This window comes from Amblyomma mixtum, chromosome 6, assembly GCF_055824585.1.
Source record: "Amblyomma mixtum isolate Tamu chromosome 6, ASM5582458v1, whole genome shotgun sequence".
Classification (NCBI taxonomy): domain Eukaryota; kingdom Metazoa; phylum Arthropoda; class Arachnida; order Ixodida; family Ixodidae; genus Amblyomma; species Amblyomma mixtum.
Genome location: NC_143017.1, coordinates 118,281,622 through 118,304,325, shown reverse-complemented (window position 1 = coordinate 118,304,325; position 22,704 = coordinate 118,281,622). Strand labels below are relative to the sequence as shown.

The 22,704-nt window shown below is 47.6% G+C and overlaps 1 protein-coding gene across 6 annotated transcripts in view; it reads right to left on the bottom strand.

Annotated features, from left to right (window-relative positions):
* Positions 1-7,519: 7,519 nt before the first annotated feature.
* Positions 7,520-22,704, bottom strand: part of Dgk (diacyl glycerol kinase 1) — a 453,430-nt gene continuing 438,245 nt past the window's right edge. For all 6 annotated transcript variants that reach the window (XM_089548936.1, XM_089548938.1, XM_089548940.1 and 3 more), the window contains 7 exons: positions 22,216-22,379; positions 20,609-20,673; positions 20,284-20,374; positions 17,360-17,567; positions 16,337-16,457; positions 15,568-15,628; positions 7,520-15,003 (listed from right to left, as the gene is read on the bottom strand). In XM_089548936.1, coding sequence (XP_089405062.1) covers positions 14,908-15,003; positions 15,568-15,628; positions 16,337-16,457; positions 17,360-17,567; positions 20,284-20,374; positions 20,609-20,673; positions 22,216-22,379 — 806 coding nt within the window. In that variant the 3' untranslated portion in view covers positions 7,520-14,907. The remainder of the gene's footprint in view (positions 15,004-15,567; positions 15,629-16,336; positions 16,458-17,359; positions 17,568-20,283; positions 20,375-20,608; positions 20,674-22,215; positions 22,380-22,704) is intronic.

The window sequence follows — 22,704 nt, the reverse complement described above, 5'->3', positions numbered from 1 at the left end:
GACGCGGATCTGCAAAAGCGGCACAGCGCAGGAGCAGGAACTCCAATGCCTCGACTGCACCGCAATCACATGAACGCGTCGCCGAATGCAAGTCCCTGGCGACCGTCTTTCCCAGGGCGACACGCAGCCGACGCCCATTAGAAGGATAATCGCGCGCTGCAGACGAGGCGCTGGAGGGTGGGTGGTGGAAACATTTATTGCCAAGCAATGCAGAGGGGCAAACCCTGCCCCCCCCCTTACGTGGCACGAGGCAACCTTAGGGGGATGCCCTTAAAGGGCAAAGGACAGCCCTTGGAGGGCTATCCGCTTCAAGGCGTCGGTAATTATCCGGCTCCGGTCAGCAACAGCAGAGCTGGGCAGGAGTCTCCCCGTATGACTTCGCCGTGGTGAGGATGGAGGGTGTGGGAAGGCAGGGCATGTGAGGAAGATGTGAATAAAGTCTCCCGGTTTCCCGCACAGCTTACAGGAGGAGAGTAACTGATCGGGGTAACGGGCATGAAGAAGAATAGGGTAAGGAGCAGTACGGGTCTGGAGTTGGCTCCAATGGGAGGCCTGGGTTATGGTTAGAGGGGAGCCGGTGGTGTGTAGGAGCGCGCGCCGACGACGGAGATGCGTTCTCCTTGCACGATGCGTGAGTCCGGGCGCTTTTGATGCAGATGATCGTGGATCGCCGCACGGACGTCTTCCAGGGTGAGCGGAATGTCGCTATATAAAGCTGATGTCCAGCGCGGTGGCGACATCGTCGGCCTCCTTGTTGCCGGCGATGCCGCAGGGATCGAGTGCCCTCTGCGCACGCACAAATGCTGCATTCGTGCTCTACGAGGCGCACAATCTCGGACTTGCGGTTACAGGGTGTGTCGATTGTGTCGCGAGTCACGCGCTCCGTTTTAGCATTTCCTTTCATCGCGATGGTAACTTTGCTTCACAGTCACCAGATACCTCAAAGACTTTCGCGGTGCACGCCGTATCCTTATTTTCGCGCGTGCTTTAGAAGCTGACTCGACTATGCAATCACAATATGCCAAGAGACATGCAGTAGGGATAACAGGCATGCACGAACCTTGCTCAGTTATGGTGATGGAGGCGAGGTCCCGTCCAAGGTCCACAAACACCTCGCGAGATGTTGCATATCCAGCCTAAATGTTTCCTTGATTCTTTAAATCCTACAAATATCAACTGTTTATTCTTCAAATGCCGTTGACATGACGCCTGTCATATGGCGAGGAGCAGTGCTCACGTATGAAGCTTGCAACGCTTTAGCCGTACCGCCAGAGAAATGTGGAACGAATTCTTGGACTTGAAAGAATGCCAAGGGGCCGTGGGATAAAGACAACTACACTTTCGCAGCCTTCACCTCTGACGTTGCTCAAGTATCATTCTCAATCACTTGAACTTGCAGTGCGAGCTAGCACCGCGAACAGCTTTGGGCCGCGGCGACCGCGACGCCCTGAGAAGCAGACGACGCGCGCCTCCGTCGCCATAGCAACGCAGCGCATGCGCAGAGAACAGTGGGGGTGAGATCAAGTGCTAAAAGTGCATACCCGCTCGAGCGGAGTAGAGCGGAGTAGGGCGCCTGGATGCTGGCTCGCCCGCTGGCCATCGAGGCACCCTAGAGCGGAGCGCTCTTCTGCACCATTCATTGGTCAAAGTTAGAGTTAGCGTGAAATGAATTTAATCACGTTTGCTATTATTGTGCTACAACTGTTTGATAAAGGTAGATTTTGTCTTCAGCACGCTATTTGATATTTGCGATGTTTTGGATCAGCAGGGAGGGGGTTATGTCAGAAAAAGTTTGCCACTGCGACAGTCAAGACAAGCCTGAGACAGTCAAGTCAGGCCGAAAAGCAGTGTTTCCTTCCAGATGACTTCGCCAAGTTACCTTCGGAAGCTGCACCGAAGCGAGAGTGCGCGGTGCGAGCAGCAAAGCTGTCGGGGGCGCTCGAAGATAAGCCATGGCAGCTCTTTCGCGCTAGCACGGGCTATGTTTTAAGAAACTGCAGTGGCCGAACAGATTCCGCAGATGCTTCGCCAGTGAGAAAAAAAAAAAACGAACACAAACAATTAAAAGTTTCGTAGCGAGGGCTACATTACGCGCAAGTCTTGCCGTTTCGCCTTGACATCAGTTTCACCGCGGCATACCGTGACCTTGAGACGTTGCCTAGCAACCGTCGCAGCTGGCGGCCGCCGCTCGTCGCGCCATCTGGCGTGACGTCACAGGAGGAGCCGGTTCCGAGACGTGCCGGCGAAACCGAGTTGCAACAGCTCTGCGCCTGCGCCGTAGGAGGAGGGAGGTTGGTTTGGTTTATTGGAGTTTAACGTTGCAAAGCGACTCAGGCTATGAGGGACGGCGTAGTGAAGGGCTCCTGAAATTTCGACCACCTGGGGCTCTTTAACGTGCACTGACATCGCACAGTATACGGGCCTCTAGAATTTCGCCTCTATCGAAATTCCGCCGTCGCGGCCGGGATCGAACCCGCGTCTTTCGGGCCAGCAGCCGAGCGCCGTAACCACTGAGTCACCGCGGCGGGCGGAAGGAGGTTGGTGCAGCTGTATATATATAGAAGGCGGCTCGGTGAAGTCGTCGATAGATATGGATAGTGACTCGGAGAAACTGAAAGAAGCCAGGCTTCAACTACAAGACGAAGAACCGGAAATAAAATAAATGCGTTACACTTTGCTGCATAACAAATGTCCCACCTTTAATGTAGCCGCAATTAGACGCAACGGGGGGATAACGACCAAAGCTAAACATTGGACATAGCCGTAGAGAAACCAAGCTAAACGAAAGGTGTAGTCAAGTTTAAGTGTACTCTCGCTACGAATATCCTGGCCTAGCTGAGCTAAGCCATTTCCATTTTTTTTATCCATTTTGAAGCGAAAAGCTTCACTAGGCTCGTCAACACCGCGCTTCGCGTGAGCCACACTACAGATCTGACATTTCTGCGCATGCGCGACACCGAGTGACGTCGCGCACGGCGCAGACACTCGCCATGGAAGGAGAAAAAGAAGCAACAGTTGGACGGCGCAGAAACAGGCAGAAGTGCCAGTGCGACCAAGGTCTTCACGGCAGACTTTGTGATCAACCCGTTGGGCTACGTGTGTGACGTTTGTGAAAGACTATGGCATTTGCGGGATCTTAAGCCGGTAAGTGATGCCATGCGGCAGACACTGAACTTAGCATCTGTTCAAATGAGTGAAACCGTGGGTAGGGTGTGTGCCTCATGTAGGGCATTTTTAGTCAAAGAGAAAGACCCTCTGTTCAGCGTTTGACCTTTCGCCGCAGCCGTGCGCAGTGCGCATTTGAAAGGAGAGGTATAAAAGGCGCGCTTGCCCAACCTCCACCCCACTCGAGAGGACTGGGAAGCTGCCCTGCGCGGCTGCTCCGAACTCCATGCCCAACAGGCATTGGTAGCTAGAGCCCGGGCCGCTGCGGAAGCTACAGGGATCCCGGACTAGGGATCCCTCCTAGTGTTTGTAAGGGGCGGGCCCTTCCGGCTCGCCCCATCGACCTCTCACTGTAAATAGAAATAAAAGTTTTCCTCCTCCTCCTCCTCCCATAGAACAGGCGCAGACACTCGCCATGGAAGGAGAAGAAGAAGCAACAGTCGGACGGCGCAGAAACACCGATCCAGAAGTGGTAGCTTGGGAGTTGGCTGAAAAGCAGCGAGAGCTTTTCGCTTCGAGATATCCAGGCTTAACCTTAGCTAAGCCACAGCCAAGTTTTTTTTAGTTCGTTTTTTTTCACTGGCGAAGCACCCGCGGAATCTGTTCGGCCACTGCAGTGCTTAAAACACAGCCCGCGCTAGCGCGAAATAGTTGCCATGGCTTATCTTCGAGCGCCCCCGACAGCTTTGCTGCTCGCACCGCGCACTCTCGCTTCGGTGCAGCTTCCGAAGGTAACTTGGCGAAGTCATCTGGAAGGAAACACTGCTTTTCGGCCTGACTTGACTGTCTCAGGCTTGTCTTGACTGTCGCAGTGGCAAACTTTTTCTAACATAACCCCCTCACTACTGATCCAAAACACCGCAAATATCAAATGACGTACTGAAAACATGAAATCTACCTTTATCAAACAGTTGTAGCAAAATATTAGCAAGCGTAATTCATATTCATTTCACGCTAACTCGAACTTTGATCAATAGATGGGGCAAAAGAGCGGTCCGCTCTAGGGTGCCTCGATGGCCAGCGGGTGAGCCGGCATCCAGGTACCCTAGTCCGCTCCATAGAGTTAATCTCCGCTCTACTCCGCTCGAGCGGGTAGACACTTTTAGCTATAGTGCCTAGAATATACAGTATATTCTAGGCACTATACTTTTAGCACTCGATCTCACCCCCATTGCTCCCCGAGCATGCGCTGCGTTGCTATGGCGACGGAGGCGCGCGTCGTCTGCTTCTCGCGGCGTCGCAGCCTCCGCGGCCTCAAAGCCGTTCGCGGTGCTATAGCGCGCGCTGCAAGTTTATGTCAAGTGCTTGAACATTCTACTTGAGTAACGTCAGAGAACAAGGGTGCGAAAGTGGAGGAGTCGTCTGTTTCCCACAGCGCAGTGGCCTGCTTGCAAGTCCTGGCAACAAGCCATGCGCTATGCTCAATTTCTTTCAGGCTCCTTTTATGTGTTTGTTGCTAGTCCTTTCGTGAACCTTTCATTTCCATGCTTAGCTTCAAGCTGCAACGCTCAACAACTTGCTCTGCTGCGCACATAGGCCGCCGCGGTGGCTCAGTGGCTTGGCGTTCTGCTGCTGGCCCGAAAGATGCGGGTTCGGTCGCGGCGATGGAGGCGACATTCTAGATCTCCCCCACGCACAGCTTTCGCCGCTCTTGTCAAGTCACTGCCGCAGATATCACATGCCACATCTCGCGAGCAGTTCGGACATGCGCAGTTGTGCTCAACCCGCACGCACCTACATGATTGGAGTAGAGCGCGCGTCGTTTAAATGGCAAAGAAAGGGGCCGTAGAGACTCAGAGTTTATAGATACCATGGTGGAAAGAAAACAAAATGTTCTTTCCGTCTTCCATGATAGATACGGTTGGTGGCCAATCACGCATGCATGTACTGTCGGTGACAAAGGAAATACGAACGGAAAAATTTTAATTCAAGCTCGAAGCACAGAAATAATAACTGAAGAAAAGGAATTGCAAATGCGATGCGTAATCACTTGCAAGGAACAGTTATGACCCTTTCAAAGCGACGATTAGCCACGCAGGTGTTTAATCTTTTTGTTTTCATGTTCTCGCTTCAATTAGCCACACAGTGCATGTGAGTTCAATAATAAATGCTAGGGCATGGTGTGCCATCGCGCATAGAGCATAGTTTCTCGGAGACCAAAAGCTTTGCTTGGCCTCCGAAATCTGGGATTCTCAGAGGCTACGACGTGAGGCATGTGGTAATGAAGGCTTTTGTTAGGTGGCGTTGGAAGCCTGGTGAAGCGAGAGTTATATGCTACCAGAGGTAGCATATACAGCTGTTGTTGGGATTTTTCTAAAGTTACAGTACCATTTCTTTCGGTCGTCCTATTTGAATAATTAGTCAAGATAAATAATTTTTGTAAATATAGCTTGAAACATTCAGGCGTCAATAGGAAAGTTGTGGAGCTCCACAAATATTGCCCAACCCAGGCACCTCCAACGAGATAGAAAGATGTCGCACTGTCGCCCTTCAGCAAAAAAACTGCGTTTGCGGGTTTTGGTTCACCGATCTCTACGCAGACGATTACGTTTTCGCATCATGCACGGCTCAACTAAGTAAGTACCGTTGTAAAACTTGCTACGATAAAAATGTTACTATAATACGCAAGTTCTGTGTGCAGTTTCACCGCAAACGATCTAGCGGTTGAGGCGGGAAAATTTTGGAAAATATTCACGATAAAAACGCACAATACTATATATATATATATATATATATATATATATATATATATATATATATATATATATATATATATATATATATATATATATATAGAGAGAGAGAGAGAGAGAGAGAGAGCTGGTAGCATATATCTTAGTTCCCAGTCAGGAATCATTCATGTACTCATTTTGTTACCCATTTTTTGGTTATCTGGGACATTGTCGGAGCCTTGAAATACTGTTTCAGTAAAGTTTTCATTGAATGCTTCACAAATGTAGTTCAAACTTTTTACTGTAAACTTAATGAGCAGCTTTGTCTTCCCCTTGCGAAGAAAATAATTTGATTTTCAGGAATATCAAGTGTTGGCTTGTAGACAGCTTGCTTTTTGTTGGCTCACATCCGCAGAGAACATTTTAACACTTTGACGACTGAACTTTGTAAGGGTTGATACTTTGTTGACTTGATACACGCTCTCAACGAGTGAATAAGTGGTTCCATGAAACTAAGTGTGCATTTAGGTAAGATATTTGCTGATAATTTCGGCGAAGATATTTAAATACAGTTCATTTTCTAACCACACTGCCATTATCCGCCACTTAGCGCTCACAATAGGATTTTTTCTTTACAATCTGCTGCGTTGTCCTCCATTTATTTCCCAAATTTGGCTTTAGCACGAACTTCAATTGCGGTCACCTTCCGCGAATAGCGAACAGTGGCGCATGCCGATTAGCTTGTGGGGTTTAAATTGGGGAGATAAACACGTTCTCCCCGTTTAAGCGCGGCTGACACAGTTCAAAACCGCGCCCGTGGCCCCACCCCATGATCGCGAGCGCACGGCGACCACGGCGGGCCTTGCTCTGCGGGAACAAAGGAACGACACACTGGCTGACACAAACAATGCATTTATTGCTATAACAACAATAACGCCAGCTGGCAACAAAATACACTGAGGAATCGAGGATGTCCGACTCACCAGCACGGTTACGAGCGAACGTTCGCCCACGCTAGGGCAAAGGGAAGCTCCGAGGCCCGATGGGACAGGGTGGCGGGAGTAAGTTCCAACCACGAGGCACCCGCGGCGAAGAGCGGAGCCGCGAGCTAAACGTCCGCTCGCTATCCCGGTCCCAAGGAGAAGAGAGCCCGTCGCTCCCCGCGAGCGCGCAGCGAAGCGCCATCCTTGGCGCTGGTGTCGCTTAGGGTGCCTCGATGCGCGCCCTCTCCTCCGCTGGAGAGGGCGCGCGCATCGAGGCACCCTAGTGTCGCTGCGACGCGAGCGCCCTCTTCTGTTAGCTAAAGTAACCAAACTGAGAAGAGTGCGTTGCGGGGGAGCTAACTACAGGGAACTAGTTCGTTGCGGGAAAGCGAACGCACGGGACGAAGGCGTCCCCACAAGCTCCAGCAGTAATAAACGGTAGCGCTCTGCAAGTTTTTACCAGCGCTGAATAGTTCATATTAGTGTCACAGGTGACATGACAATCTGCTGGTAGATATAGAACTACTCACGAAGCCTTGCCTTGAAACGGTAAGTACCACAGCAGTATGACTAGATTTCGATCCGCTCAGTAAATAAGGGGTTTTCGTTGTGATGGTGTTCGGTACTGATAATGGAGCAAATGAATTATGTTCATTTCAGCCGAGTGAGCCTCGTGCCGGGAGTCAGATCAGACAGAGGTGGAGTGGTAACATGCACTTTTATTCAGATCAGCAATAAATAAATAGGTGAATTGTAGAACATCTTATATATCATTTGTTATTTACATATATCATTTCACACCGACATGTTCAGTTGGCGCGAGAACTATAACACGGTTTCATTACATACTGAAAAAATAAAAGACATAATAAAGATATAATAGTGTCATTGAACAACGGTCCGCGCGAGAAAGACGGTGAAAAACAGTTTAAACCACAGGTATACAGACCACTGCAGCAGATCAGGAAAAATAAAGCACGTGACAAGTTTGAGGTATGGGAAGTGCAGATGCATGGGCATAAATGTTGGCTTCACAGGCTTGCTTTAACAGCCGCCCTACATGAATCATTAGCGCTGCGCTGCCACTCCGGGTTCGCATTCCACTGTGGCAGCGGACGATGTGCCAGAGAATAATAGAAACACGAAACGCGTTAACATCACCGCGTTCCAAATGCATTTATCCGAGTAAAAGTACGCAGACTATGGGCGTATACAGAGTCCACAAACAACTACAAAGAGGGGGCTCTATGGGAAACGTGCGATATAGAACTCCCTCGTAATCAGTGAAAGCTTAACAACGCTACACGTGACGGATGAAAGACCGACAGAAGCACTTCTTGGCGGGAGAAAACTTGGTGCAAGACATGCTCCTTGTAGCTTTGCGGCTAACGAAAGCGGCGTGAGGTCTACTCTCCTTTTTCTTTTTTCCAGTAAAAAATGAGAGCACTGTGCACTACAAACAGTTATATTTTGCTGAAGCTTTTTCGCCTATGCCGGCTGCATCTTGGTGTGCTTAAGAAGCCGCTCTGCGAAAGACGAAGTTCACAGTATCCCGAGAAATACACGAGCGAGCGATTGTACAGCCACTGCCGCGAATTATTCCTCAAAATATAGCCGATAAGAACTGACAGCCAGTAGGGACTCTGGCATACTAAGTAAGCCGCCGAGGTGAGCCAACATTATCGAAAAATGTGAAGCCGCTTTGACGCCACTGTAGCTTTAAGCAGTTTGCCTATGCATGCGCAAATCTGCGATCGCGTTTTGTCAAGCGTGACATGTTGGGCCAGGAACAGCGATCGCAATCTGCGCGAAAGCATTCAAGGCGACCACGTTGCACGTCAATCGCGTGTTCCCAGGGTTTGTTTCTCGTTCAGCTTTAACGCCATCTGTGCTACATTACACGGACATCACAGGGGGCTACTACAGGCGGATGTACGGAGAGACTTCACAGAAAGCCGAATGCCGGGGGAGGCGGCGCGTCCGTATACAGTCGGGCCGACACGGGGGTGGTAACGTTGGGGACGCATGCGCGGTACGTTTGCAGACGAGCGACACGCTTTTGCACATTATAGGAAAGTATACACAGTACTGTGTGTACAGAATACCACTACGGCAGGTATGATCAAAGTAGCGCAACTTGTTTTTTTTTTCTCTTTGATAAACATTTATGTTGTGTATATATGTACCCTCGTACCTTTCGGAACGACAGAAATCGACAAGATACATGCAGTCGTCGGCGCGTAGTGCACACGTTCGTACGTGCAGAGTGTGAGTGCGTTGTTTGTCTATGTATATGTATGTACACTGACGATACACACGTACACAGAGCTATATATAAAATGTAAAAGAGCTGAGATAGTCGCGACTGTCGGGAGAATGTAGCGGTGCGGCGATGAACTGGGCATTATGTATGCGTGCCGAGAGAACACCTCTGTACTTGCGTGCCCGATAAGAGGACGCCAATAGTACCATAACTTTCAATGATACAGGGTTGGGAGCCGGAGAGATTCGAAGTTTCCGGCTGAATGTGCTGTTTTATATCTGCATAACTAGATAAGGAGCTGGCGGCCATCTAATACACATTGGGTGGCAGTCTCCAGTATTCTGCAATCAGCACGAAAAGCGCAATTTCGAGTGTTGCTAGAATTTGTAAAAGAACAATGACTCTACGCCAGCCTCATTCGAAAGGACGCAATTTCTGACGCAGGTGCGTTAAACTCAACTGTCCGATAGATACATAAAAGCAGTGTTTCCTCACATCCGAAAGGAGGTGCTGATAAATGGCTTACTACTAAACAAAGAAATAAGAAAAGTCAAAAGCGCTACGCTTCACATCACAGAGCTCACTAAAGCCCCGCGATTAGCACTGAAAAACAGTAATGCCTGTTCCTTATGAACGTGCGAAACATACAGCTTCGAGTGTTAAAGTCTGATAACTTCCACAAAACTGGTGCTGCACATAAAATGCCACCACACGACCGAGGTTTGTACCAATAAACGTACACGTCGCACTCTATTGACAGACACGATAAGTACAACGCATGTGTGCATGAATAAATATCAGTTTCTTATTCACTCTTTGTCTCATCGATAACGCTAATGACACTCGGCTCGTCTGTACCTCGCACAGTTAGAGTGAACGATAGAGGGCACCTCTGTACTAGAGATACGGGCTTGTTGCAACGCACACTGAGAATAACTAACGCAGGACCCATTTGATGCGAGATCCGGTATGGAGCGCTTGGATCAGACATTAACTTATGCGGGTTCTATATGACGTCATAATGATTCCCTTTCATACGGAGGTGGTTCCTTTCATTCGCCACAAGACAACATTGCAAATAAAAAGAACCAACGCGTTTGACCTCCGACACATACACATTCTCGTCGACATAGCGTGCAAATGACATGTTTATGCAAAACTATATATATGTGTGTATATATAATATATATATTTCTACAGACATGATATGATTTCTCGCTTATCGTCGCTGCTTGAAGTTTCACCGCACAAGCTGCTGTCATTGACGCATTGGAGCGCGATAAATATATGTTACACAATAGAAACGCTATATATATATGTGTGTATATATAAACACTTTTTCCCCCACAGTGAACATGCCTATGGACAACACTTTGTATGTAAATAAGTTAGCAACGTTGTGATTCAGAACAAGTTACAGCAACAACTACGCACCTCCAGTGGCCCTCCCGAGGAGTACACAATGACCTTACAAGAGAGCAATGAACAACGTGTTGCGTTTTTATAAGCGGGGGTCATGCCGCGAATCCAGAGCGCGAGACATCGCACGCACGCCGGCCCAGTCGCAAGACATTTCGAGGCCGAGCACTTCAGAAACTCAATGAGCGAGCTGCGTCCCCCGGAACAGGTTATAATCGCGCCTCTCATCCTTATCATCATAAGCCTGACTACGCCCACAGCAGGGCAAAGGCCTCTCCCATGTCTCTCCAATTAACCCTGTCCTTTGCCAGCTGCGGCCGCCGTATCCTCGCAAACTTCTTAATCTCATCCGCCAACCTAACTTTCTGCCGCCCCCTGCTACGCTTGCCTTCTCTTAGAATCCACTCCGTTTCCATTAAGGAACAGCGTTTATCCTGCCTTCGCATTACATGCCCTGTCCAAGCCCATTTCTTCCAACTGATTTCGACTATAGGATGTCATTAACCCGCGTTTGTTCCCATGCCCACTTTGCCCGCTTCCGGTCTCTTTTCAGACCGGAAGGAAACTTGTACGCGCTCGAATCATGCGCGAAACGTTCAATTTAATGTCGCTGAGGACCCAATCATCGCCTCCGCGAGTTTTCACACAGTAACGGCTTGCACAGTTTTCACACAGTAGAAAAAATTCAGTGCGCGCTGGATTCTGGTTAAGACCGAGATACAACCTTACATTCCTGGGTCGCGACGTCGCAGTGTCCCGCGTCTCTGGATGCGCTGCAATTGAGTGCGAAACAGTGACGTACAACAGAAGCAAAAAAAAAAAAGGACAAGTAGAGAACGAGACAAGCGGTGCAGTAAGCGAGAAAACTGTGAGACGGCAGCCGTCAGCAACCGTGGAGGAGCCTCTGAAACTGGCCTGCCTGCTTTTCGCTGCAAGCAAAAAATGTGGTCATTACATTATGCACTTCGAGTGTAGTTTAGTTAGAAGCGTAAAACACCGCTGGTGAGAGAACAGCGCTCAACAGGCTCCGTGGTGTATGTACAGTAACGGGTGAAAACTGCGCGGACGTGCAAAACTGTAGCGGTATACTAAAAATCAAAAAGTGCGAGCAGTGATCGCGTCCATGAACTGCCGGCTCCACTCGTCGCCGCTCTTGTCTCTGCGCAAAGCGCCTTCTAACTCGCCGTACTTTGTGAATGTCAGCTTTGTTTTTTTTTTTTCATCTCGCTTAGACCTATGAAGAAATGTTACGTACACAAAAGTAACTTCTCTTTTTCAAACCACCGCACGCCCAAATTTTCCTGTCTACTAACCACTTCTTTCCACTCCACGCCACAACACCGGCAAAACGATCTTCACGCGAATTGAGTTTCTCGTAAATATCGGCAGCTGGCTTCGTTAAATCCGTGAACACCTAATCTTCTCACACCTAGGACGGCTTCTTGTGTCGACAGCAGACTACAGAACTGAGCACCAATGATGTTGTACTTGTCCCTGGAGTCAATGCCAGAGAAAATACATAACTGACTGGCCTTATCGGTTTTCAACAACACAAAATGTCGGCGGAAACGAACGTTGTCATTGAAACCGGTGCGTTAGTACAATCTCGTCCAGAATGTATACACCTAAAGGACAGAATTCAAACATAAGCATTTACATGAGCACGTGGAGCTCAGCAGAGCAAAATAACGAGCGTAAAAAGGTTTTGTACGCACTTCCACTAAGGCACGATATATAAAGAAGCCAGCATAAGAAAGCCTTCCATATCAGAGATCCAAGGTATTGAGTACAAAGGGAGCGGACAACTACGCAGAGGTGATGCTATATTTCGGCTACGATCAGAATGAAAACGGCGTGTTCGTGGAGATGGTTTTTTTTTTCTCAAGAGCCGATATTTTGCTGAAGATAAAGTCACTGTTTCAGGCGCTGTTCTTAAGAATAGCTTGCCTTTGGCAGGGGCAACAAAACGAGTAATGATGAAGAAACACCAGGTAGGATTAACATGGTCGAGTGGCGCTGTCAGAACGGTGGCCGATTGTGGTAGGAGATAAAAAAAGCTGAGATTCACAAACTCATGCGCCAGGGACACGCGCGTACAGCCTCTTGAAGCGAGCGCATTCGTCAGAAGAGTTGGATATGTAGTGACACTCACATAAAAACTTTCGCACCTTGGTAACAGTGACGCATGTAGGAAAAAACGTCCACAGAAGAAATGTCCCCGGAAGGTACGTCCCCGGAAAAGAACGTCCCCAGAAAAGAACGTCCCCAGAAAAAATGTCCCCTGAGGAAGCACCCTCCAGGAAAAAAGGTCCCCAGGCGAAAAATCACCCAAAGATTGAATTCTTTGGGAATTAGACAAAGTAACCTGTCGCCAGTCGCTCCGCCTGAGTCACTGATCTAAATGATTGTGGCTATACCACTGTTTCATAAAGGCAGTGTTCTCTAAAAACTTAGAGTGATTGTGACACTGATCGCCGCTCATTTCGGGACCGCTCAGGGTTCTCGATGACAGCCATTAAGTTTGTCGCACAGCCATCGAATGTATGAACGCCCGGAATCTGTTCGTTGTTTAGTCACTTCCAAGCCGATGGGTGGAATCGCTGTAGCGCACAATCTGGCATTGTTGGTCCTGTTCCTTCATCAAGTGTGGCCAAGTGAATGTTTCACATTGCAGGGGGATAAGTAGGAGGCGTTCGCCGGAAAGTTACTATGTTTTAGGTCTGTTGGCCCGATTGTAGCTGCCGGAAACATACCATGTACCAAAGGAGTCTAGTATGTCTCAGGCAGCTTCTGGCATTAGTCTCTTGAGGAACGGTCCACAATTAACGCATTTCTGCAACCATTGCGTTTAGCACCGCGCCAGCAGGGTCAAGTATCCAGTTTAGAGCGCACTATATACCGCACTAGGCGAGGGGAAAGCTTGTGCCTATTTTAAAACCGGTGGGTAACTTGGCAGCACTGGGGATCTAACCCCCCACCTCCCGCGAGTTAGGCGGATGCTCAAATCACGGGGGGTTATGGGACGCTTGGTGAACCGTTTGGAGGGCATTTTTTCCTACTTCGAAAATGGGGACGTTTCTTCCAGGGATATTTTTTTCCAGGGACATTTTTTCCCGCGTACATTTTTTTCCCGCGTACATTTTTTTACCGGGGACATTTTTTTCCCGGGGACATTTTTTTCCCGGGGACATTTTTTTCCCGGGGACATTTTTTTCCCGGGGACATTTTTTTCCCGGGGACTTTTTATCCGGGGACTTTTTTCCCGGGGACTTTTTTCCCGGGGACTTTTTTCCCGGGGACTTTTTTCCCGGGGACTTTTTATCCGGGGACTTTTTATCCGGGAACGTTTCTTCTGAGGACATTTTTATCCGGGTACGTTTCTTCTGGTGACATTTTTTTCGGAGCCCAACAGTGACATATACAGGGCGACCAGTGGGACGTGCACCAAGCACTGACAACAAAGCGGTTTTCTGGTGGTTCAAGGCGTTACTTCGTTAGCATTGCTTGTGCATGCACTAAGTAGACACGATTTGCAGAATAACAAAGATCAAAATCCTTTTCACCAAGCTTTCTAGCTCAGGCATAAATTCACACACATGTTCGAATTGATCAGATATGGACAAAGCATGCGAACAAGCGTATGATATTCCTGTTTCCGGAAGCCGTGAAAATGCATGCTAGAAACAAATTATGTTATCCGGATTGAAACAGCCACTGTAATCATTTCGTAAGCGTGCACTTGGTTACGGCACCTAGTAAATTGAAGAAATACTTAGCAAATTAAAATCTACCGATAGACGCGCGACAGCCTCATCACCAAAAACGCATTCCTTGAATACACGTCAACTGAGTCAGTGAATGCTTGAAGCTTGGTGCACGCTACTTAGTGCACTCAGCTCACCTACGGCTCTACGTTCAATTGATGTCAAAACAATGCACACAACACCGCTTTTTCGTATTGAAACAAACACAGTAGTCGCGTCACACAAATGCACATGCGGCATCGTCTCCGTAGCTCAGCCTTTCGTGCAACAGGCGTTCACCGCACTTGAAACACACTTCCGCAGGTCCACAGTCCAACTTATCAAGCATCAAGAGCAGCAGTCGGGAAGTGCTCTTCTTACTAGAAACGTCACTCGGACTGAACCCTGGTCAAGAATGTAAAACACTGGCAAATGGCATTACCTATACAGATGTATGTACAAGATATATAAGTTAACTAAATGCAGTCTCTCCTTCGACGACAGTGGCACGAGAACAACGCGTAAATGCTGCAGTGTCACGAGCAACAACAACATCGACGGAGCTTGCTAGAAGCGCAGGTGGTGTCGGGGTGGGAGGAGGAGGCGCAGCGGCAACGCAGTAGCAGTAACGGGGTGCAGCCATTCCTCCTCTCCGGGTGGAATCACGACTTCCTGAAGGAGAAGAAGGGGAACCTGGACTTGTTCGTCGGAGCTGGCGCCATGAGCATAGGCATCTGGTTCTTGTGGGTTATTTGGATCTGCGAGAGAGGGAAGGAGAACGGGAAAAGAGAGAGAGGCTGCAGTTACTAACAGGAACTGCCGTCACTGCCATTCCTGTCATCATCAACCAGGCGAAGTCCACAGCTGGGAACCGAGCGCTTCCAGTGGTGTCTAAGTGCTCCCCTATCTAGTTATTTACTAACAGGTGTCGGCATCACATTCATCATTCTCATCGCCTGGAAGCGACACACGATATACAGAGCAACCCCGTGTTTAGCAGAGAGCAAGACAAATGATTAAAGTGAATACGAAACTATGTAAGCTCTTCCACTTACGTTAATGCCGTCATTCGGCACAACTACGCACTGCGCGGAGAAGCCAAATAACGGCATGAAATTCGTTTTGGATGCTCACTGAGCACGTTTTTAAGCGATCGAAAGCTACACGATATGTTCCGTTAAATGTAGAGAAACGCATGTATTCCTTCAAAGCAATGAAGCCTACTGGCCACGAACGCTATCCTTCAAGGAGACCGCAAATTACTTCTTGGGGAAGATGGAATGTTACGAAAATTATCGTAAAAAAAAATCGTCGATGCTTACCGTGCAGGGCGGCTGTACCCAAGGCTCGCCGTCTATCTGCATCGGGAACCTTTTTCTCGTACTGCAGGTTTTGCAAAGAAAGAAAAGTATGCATCAGTGAAAAGCCCATTGGAGAGCTCATTAGAACGCTGATCGGCCAGAGGCACGAGTGTCAGTGGGGGGTCCAAAAACAAAAAAAAAACAAGCGCTTGTGCAGACTCGTCATAAGCACATAAACGTTCTCGCATCTTGCGCTACACATCTCAGTTGTCTTCAGTCCACAGTTAGCGCCTCCAGAGGCAGGTTTGCTTGTATGCGCACACTGTGCACCAAAAGTGCACAGCTAACACATACATACATATACAATTCCTTTCTTGTTTAGCCAGCTAGTTTCGAATGTAGCCAGACCTTCGGTTTGAAAATTGAAAATTGTTTTTTTTTTTTGCGAAACTGAAATGGGGCAGTAATTGTCTCACATCTCGTTGGATACCTGAACAGCGCCATAAGGGAAGGGAGGAAGGTGGGAGTGAAAGAAGAAAGACAGAAAGAGGTGCCGTAGTGGAGGGCTCCAGAATAAGGTTTGTAATGTGTCCATCATTCACCATCCTGTGTCCACCATCCCGTGTCTACCATCTACCAACACGGTGGTCGCTATGACAGCGGTGCAAGCCAACTGTATGTGTGCGTTTGATTTAGAAATGAGTTTGAAGAAGTTCTATCTTCCACCTATGTCATCCGTCTTTTCTCTCAAAAATGCTGCGCTTCTGCGTGCAGTAGAATAACTCCTCACCGTATGACCACCGAAGAGCACTGCGCGAGCCTGCGGCCGGAGGCCCTGAGGCCGGCTTTGACTTGGCCCATGTGCATGCTGCTCTCCAGGCCAATCACCTCGATCAGCCGGTCGCCGATGTCTGCGCAGAAAGGAGGGAGAAGCTCGGCTACAGCGCTCATCGCCAGAGACGCAGGTGAAAACTAGCACCACCAACATGACGTGGTTGAGAGTAGGCAGTGCTGTGGCAAGGGTTCACAAACAAGAAAAATTAAATAAAAGAAAACGAACACGCACATTGGTTGGGTAGCAGCAACCATAGGTTTGGTTTGGTTTGGTTTATGGGGTTTAACGTCCCAAAGCGACTAAGGCTATGAGAGACGCCGTAGTGGAGGGCTCCGGAAATTTCGCGCAGCAACCATAGCATGATGAACATTGTATCGAATTCATTCCATTTTGATAAATGCGTACACTTCATGGTAGATTTAGAAAAAAAATTGTTCACGGCAACTTTACAGGACAGGAAGCGGTCGGATTTTGTGCTGTAGCGTTATGTGTATTATTATATTATGGGCATTAAGTTCATTACGAGTTGTAGCAACTGCTTACTGTGGAGCTTTTTTGTGTATTAACAGTCAATTTTTGATGCAGTTTTTCACAGTACTTTACGAATATTTTTCTCTAGTAAATGTTTGCGTAGCACCCCCTCCCCTTCCCATTTAACAGCCCCTAGATACCCCGAAGAGTGATATAAATAAATAAATAAATAAATAAATAAATAAATAAATAAATAAATAAATAAATAAATAACGCAAACAGCGACCGACATAATTCTAGTACAAATACAAAATGAAAAAAGAAAACAAAATGTATAACTGGTTTAATCTTAAGCCGTGAAGCAAAATTTGATAAAGGAGACAATGCACATCACTGCAGTTTGAAAAGCGCAAGTTGCCAGGCGAACAGCCTTGAGAGAAAAGCAGGGGCTGTTTCGGAGTAAAAATAAAAAGGAACTAGTTTTTCAGGCAGCAACTAGCATACAACCTTGGACGGCGCTGCTGAGGTCGACCGAGTTGAAGCTGTTGGTGGAGATGTCCCGGTCGTGCTTCTTGCGGCGCTTGGAGCGCGAGCGGCGCCGCGACGAGGCGTTGTCGCCCCATAGGTTGGAGCCGCCGTAGATGCTGGGTATGTTGAGCACCGCGATGCCCTGAAGCGACGGACCGTTGGACAGCTCCAGCGAAACGCCGTCGCACTGCGTGCATTGGGAAAGGAAGAAGAGGTGGCGATGAGCGATGCACTACGGCTACAAGCAAAGTACGCCTCAAGGTCAAGCACTGTTTACAGGGAAACCTGCTCGCGGGAGGCTTTTTGCAAAACGGCACGCGTAGCTGCGTCGCACCTGTAGACAACAGACCTGGGGTGGTGCGCACAAAACAAGTTAGCGATGCCAACACGGGATGGCGCTGCTTCATTGTTCGTTCACCCAGTTCAGGTCAGGGCGTGTGGCCGGAACAGTTTTGACGTGAAACAATATTCCCAAGCTTTTTGCCCTTGTACAGGGCGTAGAAGTGACAGTAGTGCCTCCTCGGGAAAAATTTCAACCCCTAAAGTTCTTTAACTTGTGCCGAAATCCTGGCACACGAACATTTTCATTTCGCCCCCACTGAAATGCGGCATCGGCAGCAACGCATGAACGCCATAGACACTTATCCATCGCACTAGGCCGAATACTTTTCGGGAATAGATTTGCACATTAATTTCGGATTTATCAAGCATTTCACCCTCTAAAAATATTGTGAGTCACTGAGTATTGGAGAGATAAAAACGCTGAGCACGAGCACCTTTGACCAGTTGTGAGGAGGCGCTTTACTCGTCCCTTGTGGTTCGTTTCCCCGCAATGCACCCTCAACTCGTCCCCTGTGGTTCGTTTCACCGCGATGCATCCTCCTTAGCTGTGTTAGTTACTTCAACTAACAAGGGAGGGCGCCGGCGTCGCGGATGGCATGTTTACTGCGCGCACGCGCGCGAATGTCTCGGGAACGGCGACTCGCGCTGACGTTCGGCGCGAGGCTCCGCTCTTCGCCGGCTGGCGCGAAGCCTCGTGGGGAGGAAGTTCCCCCATCTCGTCCTGTCCGTTCGCGGAGTATCCCTTGCCCTAACGTGGGCAGCGTATTTTGTTGCTAGCTGGCGTTCTTGTTGTTGTAGCAATAATTTCCTTGTTTGTGCCAGCCAGAGTGCCGTTCCCTTGTTCCCTCAGAGCAAGGCCTGCCGTAGTCGGCGTGCGCTCGGTAGCGTACGCGATCACGGGGTGTGGTCCGGCGGTTTTGAACTGGGTCAGCCGCGATTAATCGGAGGAGAACGTATTTATCCCCACAATTAAAACCCCACACAGTTCACAACGCAACGATTACGGCTGCCAATGGCTGGCCACCACACTAAGCATACACAATTGCTTCAATGAGCGCAATGTGAATGGAGGGCTGCGAATGCTTCTGACAGCTGCTGGCGCCCGTATGAACAGATTGTGAGGACAGTTCCGCACGAGTGCGCACGCGTACGCACACGTACACACAACAAGAGCTCAACGGGAAGCGAACCGCATAGGCAATGTACCTCGTGCTCGGCGTCTGAGCCTAGCATTAACGCAGCACGTGCTTTTCGTGCTAAGCCTCTCACTGCGATGCCCATCACAAGTCACAAAGAGCGACGTCGACTCAACGTTTTATTTTAAAGCGACGGTTCCACTCCATTGCGTCCACGCGGAGTAGACAAGCACGTTAAGTAAGGATATTGTCTGGCTCTTCCTGCATGATAGATGTTTATAAACTGCCTAGTAATGGTATATGTATTACTTGTTTTTGCTCCCAAAATAAAGCATACATGCATGCATGAATGAACGAAGTTTGCGTACATGTCTTTTTAGCCTCTCCACGATGCCACTTTGTTCCGTGGGTAAGGGTGCCTTCCTAGAGGTCTTCTAAAGGTCGTCTAAACGCGGCTCAACCTTTACTTTGACTTTTTCTTTCCTGAACATCACGAGAAGACACACTTTCAGTTGAGGTAAGGGTGAGGTCGTCTTGTAAGTACCGGAGTCCACGCGCTACCCTATAATCTACTCGCGTGGGTGTCTTAGACGTATGTCGACAGTGCAACTGACGGGGCGGCATCTCAAGCAGCGAGCACCGCTCATCAATTCAATATCTTCATCTCATATGCCTTGCTGCTGAGCATAATTTCATCGCAGCATAATTACGTTGAGCGCAACTTTTCTCTGTCTAATTTGCTCAGCGACTGCGAGAGAATCCGTCTGTTTTATTAAATGCAAAACGTTGTCGTAAAAGAGGCTACGAATTTTGCTCTTAAACGGAGGAGTTCAGCGATAAGAGACGCTGCAATGCTTGTGTTGTGTGAGCTGAATAACTAAATTTCTGTCCAGACATCTACACAATGTGGAAGCCACCTCTGTGTGAAAAGGGGGTATAAAAATATCGCCTTTATGATAACATCCTGTCGATCATTCCTGCACACAAGCTGGCACTCTCAGTTCTCATTTTCACTCGCTTTTGGGTATAAGCAGTTGTCACAACTTACGTTTGCCTTCAAAAGTGTAGGCGCATAAAATAAAAAAAACCTGGCGACACTTGTTACGCAAAAGCATAAGCTAGTGAATGATTCCTACAGCTTTTGTGAATGCATAGTGCGCTTCTGGTAAAAAATAAAGATAAAAGAACAGGAGTCCTTTTCTTAGATCTTAGTGGTTTCATGATGATTACGGTAGCATTGACAGCATATAGATGTCGTTAGGGTTAAACAATTAACCCGTAAGACTAAGACTGCTACTGCACTAAAAAGTTGTGCTAGTACGTTATAGCATTCACGTAATTTGCAGGCAATTAAGCATTTGAGCGTTAAGATAACAAGCTCAAATTAGCAGTTTCAATATGCTTGTTATGAAAGCGACTACTCACCATAATGTCAACGTCGTCGTGCAGGTTTTTACATGTTGCGAAGAACGTCTCAGATGTGGCGAATTCAAAATACCACATTTTGTTTTTCATCCTGCCAAAGACATAAAAAGTGAGAAAAGATAGCATTAGAGTGGAAAATCACGCTAAGAGAAGCACGTGACTTATGCTTTCCGACCACCGATGCTAATGACAGTGCGACCGCTGCGTTACGGCATTTATGTGCGCTCTTAATATGGCAGATATGTACACGCACGCGAATGAATGAAAACGAAACAATGGAACAAGAAAACCACATATGCTGCAAGTTTTTTTTTCATAGACGTACCTGCTGTTAAACTTTTCCGGGTGCTTTTCTCTTTCCAAATGAAACTTGATCGCTATTGATGCGTCCTGTGCGGAAATAAAACGAGGAAAAAAAAAGGAAAGATGAGATTTTTCACTCACAGAAAACACTGTCAGCAGGTACGGACCACGTCTGTGCTCCTGTGGAACATGACTTGCTGCGCGTTCCAACAAAATAGAAGTGGAATATCGTTAATTAGAACTCGCTTAATTCAAACTTCTGGATTATCTGACCTCACGTTTCAGTCCCGTCAACAAGATGTGCAATTCGAGCCCTGCATAATTATAACAGGTTTTCGGCCTTCTGCGAGTTCGATTTATTGACATTCCGCTGCATCAACACTCGAAAGGTCGATCATAACACGACTGACTTTTTAATACTTTCAAAGTGCATGTGTGCAGCTAATCACTTAAAAAGTGACGTCCCCAGTGTCTGCAAATTTTATCCGGAGGTTAAAACGAGCGTATTGCAAGCAATTTTAATCATCATGTTTAATAATAAAGTTTAATCATCATGTTGCCTGCGTTGTTAATAAAATACGTTTCGGAATAAGGGCTCTTATCAGAACAAGGCCGTTCTTTAGCTTACATACGTTGCTTTCAATCTATTACGCATTCATACACTCCCATATTAATTACTGTATCACCTCATGGGGTAGCACATACAGAATTCATCTTTCTGTGCTCATTTCTATGCAAAAACAAGCACTTCGAATCATCACTTTCTCTTCTTTAACCCAGCCGTCTGCACCTTTGTTCCATTCACTACATGTCCTGCCCCTTGAACATCTACACAAATTTCAGGTCCTGGTTTTTCTTTTCAAAGTCATCAATAAGTATATATGTGTTAATTTTGTCCCTGAAAATATAATTACTAATAATAATTCACGCGTTTTGCTTTGTCGAACAATTTATTGTTGCCAAAAGTACGGACTAATTATGGAAAGCAAATTACATCGTTCTTTGCCATCTCCACTTGGAATAATTTGCTCCCTTCACTGAAATCCCCAATGTCATTGTACAAATTCAAAAAAATGTTAAAACACCACTTGTTTGAATCCTTAGATGTTTAATAACGTTTTTGTGTTTGCAATCACTATGTAACATTCATTTGCTGTACAATTCTTTCCTTTTTGTCTCTTTTTGCCTTCTTTTTTTATTTTTTCTTTTTACCTCGGATTGTTGCGCATGCGCCGGTTTATGTATTCTGTTCATGTAGCCATAGGAGGCCCTATTTGCAGTCTCGACTTTTGGGCCTCCTGATGTATATACCCCATAACCATGTACTGTAAATATGAACTAAACTTGATTTGATTTGAAGCACTGACAACAAATTTGATTTTGTGCACCTCGTTAATGTTCAGTAGAGAAGGAACGTTCAAGTGCGAAATGCTAACGCTTCCTCTGGATAAATTTTTTATGTCCCAGCTGCAAGTTTAAGTCTCTCCTCTCGTATTCTAATTGCATGTGCATTCACCTCTGGTAAGAGCGGAATTTTGATTCGAATTACCATGACTGACAAAAAAAGAATGAAAAAACAGTTGCAATGCCCATGCGGCGATTGTGTGCGACACAGATGCGGCGACTCACCACGCCTATGGAGAAGTAGTTGTTGAAGATGTTGCAGGGAATGGGATCGCCACGTTCGTCCGAATTGGCTGTGTTGCTGATGTCGATTTTCCATCGGTCCATCATGACCGTCGTCGACTTCTCAACTTTCTGGAGGATTTTCTCCAGGCTCTCGTTCTCGTAACCTGACCAGAAAACGAAAAAAAGAAAGCGCAATTGTTGACAATGTAACGACACCCCCGGCCGACATTACGAAATCCTTGCTAACAACGGATCAGATTAACTGTCACTGCGTCTACAAGGCAGATCTGTATTCTAAGATCCACCTGACTGGCTTTGAGATGCGTCTACGATACACAAAGCTTCCCGGCAATGGGAAACAAAAAAGTGGAGAGCGAACTTCTTCGTAAGCAAGGAGCACGGATTTCACGCAGCTCCAAGTTAGTTTACCGGCAGTCTGAGCATCAAGAGGACAAGAACTACCACAACGGTAAGTTCCTCTGGGACTAA